This window comes from Dreissena polymorpha, chromosome 12 (genome assembly GCF_020536995.1).
Source record: "Dreissena polymorpha isolate Duluth1 chromosome 12, UMN_Dpol_1.0, whole genome shotgun sequence".
In the NCBI taxonomy this organism is placed as follows: domain Eukaryota; kingdom Metazoa; phylum Mollusca; class Bivalvia; order Myida; family Dreissenidae; genus Dreissena; species Dreissena polymorpha.
The window spans coordinates 33,386,611-33,394,198 of NC_068366.1; the positions used below are offsets into that span (position 1 = coordinate 33,386,611).

Consider the following 7,588-nt stretch of genomic DNA (forward strand, 5'->3'; position numbering starts at 1 on the left):
AAAATTATGTTTATAAATGTATAATTAGCATTCGCTAATACTTTTAAATATGGTCGTAGATTCAACCTTCTTGTGATTCCATTTTTATTAAGATAAATATATTTATTTATATAAAAAATGTAAGACCTGCTATTTTACACTTTACTAATTGTATCGTGTGTAGCATTTATAATTTTAGCCCAGTAAGGGTCATTGTCGGCTCGGGTACTACTTACATGCACCCCGGGTACTCTTAAGTATACTTACATGTACCCCGGGTACGGTAAATATACTTAATCGTACCAGGTCGATATTAGACTGTACCCGAGTCGTAATCCCGCCTAAAATCCGATGTCGTAAAACGCGCTACCGATTATCTTAAACAAACTTCTCTTTAAAAAAAAAATTGTCAACATGCTTTGTGAGTATGAGTTTCTATAATATAGAGGCCATTTTACAGAAAATTGACATAAATGTGAATATAATTAATTTCAAAGTAATAGCCGACAACGACCGATTTAGCGTTAAATTTCCCGGGTACGTTTTAGTATATTTACCGTACCAGGGGTACATGCAAGTATACTTAATAGTACCCGGGGTACATGTAAGAAGTACCCGAGCCGACAATATCCAATCGAGCCCCAGTAAGGGATTTGTATGCCTTTTTTAAGTGGAACAACGCCAGGTTCACCAAACTATAGAATCCGGTGCATTTCTTGATTCAAGTCGCATTATCAATTATAGATATGTTTAGCATAAAACGGTTAATTATACTAACATTTTCAGTACACGACACCACAGATCAATCAATGGAACCAAATAAGCAAATAATTAAATTGCATATCTAAAGACAAAAAAAGTTTTCTTGCTGTTTAGCAATTGAACACAGTGCTTTCCGTGCTTTATCAACAAAATATGTTTGTGAAAATATAAATCCTTTATAAGAGAAACAGTCAACAATTTCGCATTTATTGGCGCGTCGCCGGCTGCGTATTTTCAGCAAAGTATCATAGTATACTAACACCGGATTCAGGGCCAGCGTTAGTGAAACGGTGTTTGATTGGCTAATAATTGATGCTGGGTCCATAAATTCTCCAATTAAAACGTCGCTTTTATCTTAAAGCTGTAATAATTTGACAGGAGGAAGTGCGTTTGTTTACATCTTTAATTGGCAAAGAAAATATATGTAACAAAGCTTAAACGCAAATGACAAGTTAAAATGGTTGAGCCAATATTCGATTATCAGTTTCGTCTCATTTTGATTGGGGACAGCACTGTAGGAAAATCGTCATTACTGAAGTATTTTACAGATGGAAAATTCGACGAAGTGTGCGACCCAACTGTCGGGGTTGACTTCTTTGCCCGACTGTTGGAGGTGAAAAATGGTGTCAGGGTGAAGTTGCAATTATGGGATACGGCGGGGCAGGAGAGGTTTAGGTAAGCATGGTACCTCAAATATTAAAAGTGATATCGATTGTTATTTAGCTGGGAGTGTATTTCAAAGAGGCATGGCCTAATTTATTCAACATGGCTGCCTCTTACATACTGATGTGTTATTGCCACATGCACTGTAATGCACTAACATACAAGTAGATAATTATCAACTGTGATACATTTTTAAGTTAAAGTATAAGAACAATAGCATATTTTATGGTTATACGAGTCCATGCACCTTACTTCGGGGCTCGTATGAAAAGAAGGATGGGTGTATAATTTAATGCTAGTTTTAAGTTTAAACCTCTTTATTTTTTTAAATTGACTTCATCGAAAGCCTTAGGCTCATTGAAACATTATTTGAACCGTGTCCTGGGTAGAACCAGTACTTGGTGTCTTTGAAGGGAAATTTGAAGAACCCTCCCTGAGTGGGGATCAAACACAAAATCTCCCGATTGTTAGGCGGACAACATTTGCACTATCGCAGGATGACACCATTGACATTGATTGATCACTGCCACATTTGTCATAAGATTTCTAAAATAACATTCATAGATGGTTTATCATGAAAGGATGAATGAGTCATTAATGGCACTTAAAAAGAAAGGAAGAACTGTTCTTTCACAAATCTTATATTCTCAGGACATATGCACCCAAACTGCCAAATCTGCTTCAATCTGAAAATAGAGAGTTAAATATTAATGGAAGGCCTGTAACTTTTATGTTTTGTAGTACTAGCTATTACAAATGTATTACATTTGGACTCCAGTTTATGTGGCATTATATAACAAATACTATGTTCATTGAAATGTGATGGCAGCAGTTTCTAATGACAGTTACATTAAATTATAAACTAAAAGTTTAAACAAGTAAAAAAGCCACTTTTAAATCTGATGTATAAACATTATTTACAAAGTATTTAATCTTTATTTTAACAAGAAATGATTCTTTGATTTTTTCCATTTTCAGATCAATTACCCGGTCATACTACAGAAATTCAGTTGGTATAATGCTAGTATTTGATATATCTAAAAGACAAAGTTTTGATAACATTACTAGCTGGCTAGGAGAAGCCAAATTTCATATAGAACCCCACCAGGCTGTGTACATGATCATAGGACACAAGGCAGACACTGACTCTGAAAGACAGGTTTCCTACAGAGAGGCCCAGCAGTTTGCACAAATGAACGGACTCAAGTACATTGAAACGTCAGCAAAGACTGGTCAAAATGTGGAGGAAGCATTCCAGTTGCTTGCCCGTGATGTGTATAAACTGTTAGAAGAAGGTAGGGTAAAAATGGAAGATGGATGGGATGGAATTAAACCCGGTTTCAGTCGAAGGCCAGAGGAACATGTACATTTGGAGGAAGAGGAGACCGCGAGGAAATGCTGTTGAGAAATTATTTTTGTTTTCAATTGAATTTTTAGCATGTGATAAATGTTGTTCAAAGTTGTTGTACTTCATGTGTGCCATTGAATTTTATGTCTCAAATTGATGGTGCATTTCCTTGATATTTTATGTCTCAAATTGATGGTGCATTTCCTTGATATTTTCGATGATACAAGATTTGCAGAGTGTTACATAATAGTTAAATTCTTACAGTAATTATGTGACAAGGGTTACCCTGTTAAGTTTTTTTAACATTTTGAATTTTACTTTGAGTAATTTCATATGTAATCAGTTGTATAAATGCAATTAATATAATTTTGATTGAGTTTGTGCAATTGAAAAGGCTTTTATAAAATAGTGGTAGTAATTGATTTTTTATACAAAATTTGTTTTCCATACAGATATTTTACTTGGGTAGCAGAATTAAGTATGCTGGGTATCATCTTCATATATATGGTTAAGTTTTAAACTTGCAACTTTTAATTACAGTGGCGATTTTCTGAATTGTCTTTTGTTTAGATCAGTAACAGGGTAACATGGAATTTCCATTCATTCAGTTTCACATTTCATTCAATGTTGGTATTCTTTTCATAGTATCCACTTAAAATTACTCTTGTCTACATTGCATTGAAAAAAAGAGATGAGGCAGTTATGTTTTGTGTTGATTGTGTTTTGTTGGCAAAACTAAATGATATGATCAAAAATGTACATCAAAATTTTTATTTAAAAAAAACTGTTACATTTTTTACTATGATAAAAAGCTTACATGATGATGGACCTTTTCTCAATTTTTCCCGTTATAATTAACATCCTACTAATGTTGATGTTTCTTTGATGTCAACACTTGATCAAAATAGTCATGGGACAGTAACTGAAATGTTTCATAGTCTATGATTGAACTCAAAATCAAAAGTATGCACTTACAGATCTATTGTGTCTAAAACAAAAGCTTACCGGCAATCAAGTAAAAAGCCCATTATTAAATTATTAAATATTTTTCAGTTTGCAATAAATAATAAACTTAAACACATTATAGTGAAAACATGCGAACATGTAATTAACTGATGTGAATTAAGAGGAACTGTTATGAAGCAATTCATGTTAAATACCGATGTATATTCTAGATATGTTTATAATAAAATCTTAACGTAATTACGGATGCAAAATAGTATTTGGAAAATGTACTGGGACAGACTTAGTTGTAAGTGTTTGAAGATTGGTTTTTCTTTGGTGGTCAGTTAATGCAAATAATAATTGATATAATACAATTGATAGAATAATAATATTATTAGATTATTTTATGACACAAATGTTGTTTGTATTTATTCTCTAATGGCTTAGAATCTCCTTATGATAATTCAGACATAAATATGGAAGGTTTGTGACTGTTATTACATGTATTTCCTTTGAGAGTTGTAAATCTGTTAACTGTGATGCTATCCTATTGTAAACCATTTAAGAGGAAGCCAAGTTCAAGAGGCATATTGCTATTTTCAAACATTCATTTAACACCTTACTTGTAATATAAATTAAAGTATGGTAAACATATAACAACAAAGCCAATACATGTTGACTGTCTGATAATCAGTATGCATTTGTTCAAGAATCTGTTGATTAAATAAAAGAAGTAATGCAAATAATCAGAACATTGTAATCTTCAGCTAGATTTGGTGCAAGCTATGTAATGAATCTACTTTTTCATTTCCAGGATTTCCAGTCAAAGTATTAAATAAAACACTAAATTCTAAAAAAATATTATATCTGTTGCCCATCGATAAATTGCCTGTTCTGTATTGCTATTTAATCTGTTTTTTATTGCTATTTATCCTGTTTTTTATTGCTATTTATCCTGTTCTGTATTGCTATTTAACCTATTTTGTATTTCTATTTATCCTGTTCTGTATTGCTATTTAGCTGTTCAAATGGCTTGCTGTCTTTTCAAGATAGTATTTTAAGAGATTGTACTATGTACTAAATAGAAATGTCAAAATGCTTTAAATTTATGTTTAAATCTTAATGCAGAATGTATTGAGTGGATACTGTTATTCTTTTGTCTTAAATTATTCTTATTTTGCCAAAACATGGTGATGATATATAATACACACTGTTTTTGTCCCCTACCGGTTTCGCCGGAGGGGACTTATGGTTTGCGCTCTGTGTGTCTGTCTGTCTGTCTGTCTGTGAGTCTGTCTGTCACACTTTTCTGGATCCTGCGATCCAGAGTTAAGAACTTTAAGAGTTCTTAATATTTTTTTCATGAAACTTGAAACATGGATAGATGGCAATATGGACATTATGCACGTCATTTCATTTTGTTCCTACGTCAAAAATTCTGGTTGCTACATGTATGGCAACAAATAGACTAGAAATACTGCTGAAAATGGTGGTTTTCTGGATCCTGCGATAACTTTAAAAGTTCTTAATATTTTTTCATGAAACTTGCAACATGGATAGATGGCAATATGGACATTATGCAAGTCATTTCATTTCGTTCCTACGTCAAAAATTGTGGTTACTATGGCAACCAAAAAAATCAATACACAAATCTGAAAATGGTGGAATTTCTGACAATGGTGGAGCCGGTAGGGGACCATATTGCTTGACAATAGCCTTGTTCCTTATATTATTATAGTTTCGGAAGTTGTTTGTTCTCTGTGATGTTTTACATGTAAGTTTTTTGGATTTTGCAGTAAGCCTTGTAAGAAATAATTGTTTATCCCTATATATACCTATGCTGATAAACATTGCTATTAAAACGCAGAATTTAAGTTACTGACGAATTTATCGAGCTCAAACTATACATCTTAAAAACGTCCATTCCATTAAATGTATATTCAGAATGAACTTATTATTGGGTAACTAAACATTGTGTGGTTATTATTAGATAACAAAATCCATAGTGTAAAATAGATTTTAAGTTTTTACTCAAGTACACGTTATTGACTTTTAAAATTTAGATTATGATACTTTTATCGTTAAAAAATTGTAGTATAACATACTGCTTATACTGTCTACATTGTTCAATTATCTCAATTCATTTTAATTCTGTGACATAGTCATGTTAATGGTATATACTAGTGCATAGATTTACTTATAACCCCAGGTCATGTTAAGTTTAAATAAGACTCCACATTTTTTATATAACATCAATATTATATTTGCAGTTACTGTTGATTTGGCAGAGTAATTTGTGTAATCAGTAACTGGATCTATAAGTACAGTCTGGATCTATAAGTACAGTCTGGATCTATAAGTACAGTATTAGAATTGATTTTTCACATTTTTATATTTTATATGAATTAACCAAATATTCCAGAAAAATTAAAATGTGCGTGCATGCATGAACACATAATATAAATGAGGTAAAAATCATTCAATGCTGAATACTTTTTGATGCATTGTTCTTCATATAATATCAAAAGGTTTTGAAGTATAAAAATACATAGTCAATAAGGTAGGTGTGGTTTTTTATATAAGAAAAATACTGACCAATCATGATTATTTTATGTTTTCTTTTGTTTTTATAGCTTTACACAATACAGTGTTCTAAAAATTTTGTGATATTTTTGCCATTTTTGTAGAATTAGCTAGTAAATAGTAAAATTAGTCGTTTACAAATGTAGATAAAATCATGATGTGCTTATATGTTCTCCTCCACTTCAGTGTTCATAATTTATTATCTGTTTAGTTGGGAGAGTTTCACAGGTATGCATTCCTCAAAATGTGGATACTAGAGTGTTTAGAGTATCCAAACATTCTCATTGCTATTCTGTGTTGGTGTCCTGTAAACATAATAGTGTCCATTCCTTTTAATAATCATGCTAATTACGCATTATTAAGCTAGGTAATTGCTACTAAGATGCAAAAGGATCGGAAAATAACAAACTTTGTCATTGCACACACATTGATTTTGACACCTTTAAATACAAACAATAAAGAGTCTCGGTATTTATAGAACAGGAAAAAAAGAGCTACAGACAATTATTTTCCAAATTCATTACCTGTGAAACAGTTCCCTAAAACTTCCCACCATGTTTCTATGAGTTGTTGGTTGTATATATACAAAATCTATGTTCCTTAGACAACATTAGCTATGAAATTTTACTTTACCTAAGATGTAAGTTGTTGGTGCCCTATGATTTAGTTCTTGGGTGTGTTGTGGTGTTTATTACCTTTTATATTTCATTAACAGAATGCAAACAGATCAATATTTGGTTACATTTTTTAAATTCAACTCGCAGTTGGGCTTCAATTTTCGAATTCCTCGAAATCAATCGTGCAATAGAAATTTTCAACTTATTGCATAATTCCTAAGATATAGAACATATTATTGTTGATATGTAAGTATTTGATGCTGAAAGTTGTAATTCCCCTCGACACTCAAAATAATGTCCAATCAGGGACTTTGGAGCACAGCACTGAATTATGCGAAAATGGGTCTAATGCCATATGCGGCCAGCGTAGAAAAGTACAGACTGCGAGATTGCTATTCTGTCCTCTATAAAGTCACACAAAGTTTCATGATCGCAATAGCAGACAGGGTAGCTCCTGGCCAGACTGTGTGTATGCGCAGGCTGGTCAGGAATCTCTCTGTCCGCACATGACATAAGACCTTTTTTCGCATGACGCGAAAGTATTCGTTCTGAAATTGGGCTACACAGATACAGAAATATCCCTCTAACTAAACGGTTATTTTTATTTTCCTCGTGAAACACGTGCACAAACATAACCGAGTATAAATAATTATGTAGGACGGAAATCAACTGTGTAATTGATGATATATCA

General features: G+C 32.4%; 1 protein-coding gene across 1 annotated transcript; it reads left to right on the forward strand.

Annotated features, from left to right (window-relative positions):
- The first annotated feature begins 1,112 nt into the window (after nucleotides 1-1,112).
- On the forward strand, nucleotides 1,113-6,019 carry LOC127853701 (ras-related protein Rab-39B-like). Its single transcript, XM_052388430.1, has 2 exons — nucleotides 1,113-1,416; nucleotides 2,383-6,019. Exons 1-2 carry the CDS (start codon nucleotides 1,199-1,201, stop codon nucleotides 2,807-2,809), a joined length of 645 nt encoding a protein of 214 aa, XP_052244390.1. The 5' UTR covers nucleotides 1,113-1,198; the 3' UTR covers nucleotides 2,810-6,019.
- The last annotated feature ends 1,569 nt before the right edge of the window (nucleotides 6,020-7,588 follow it).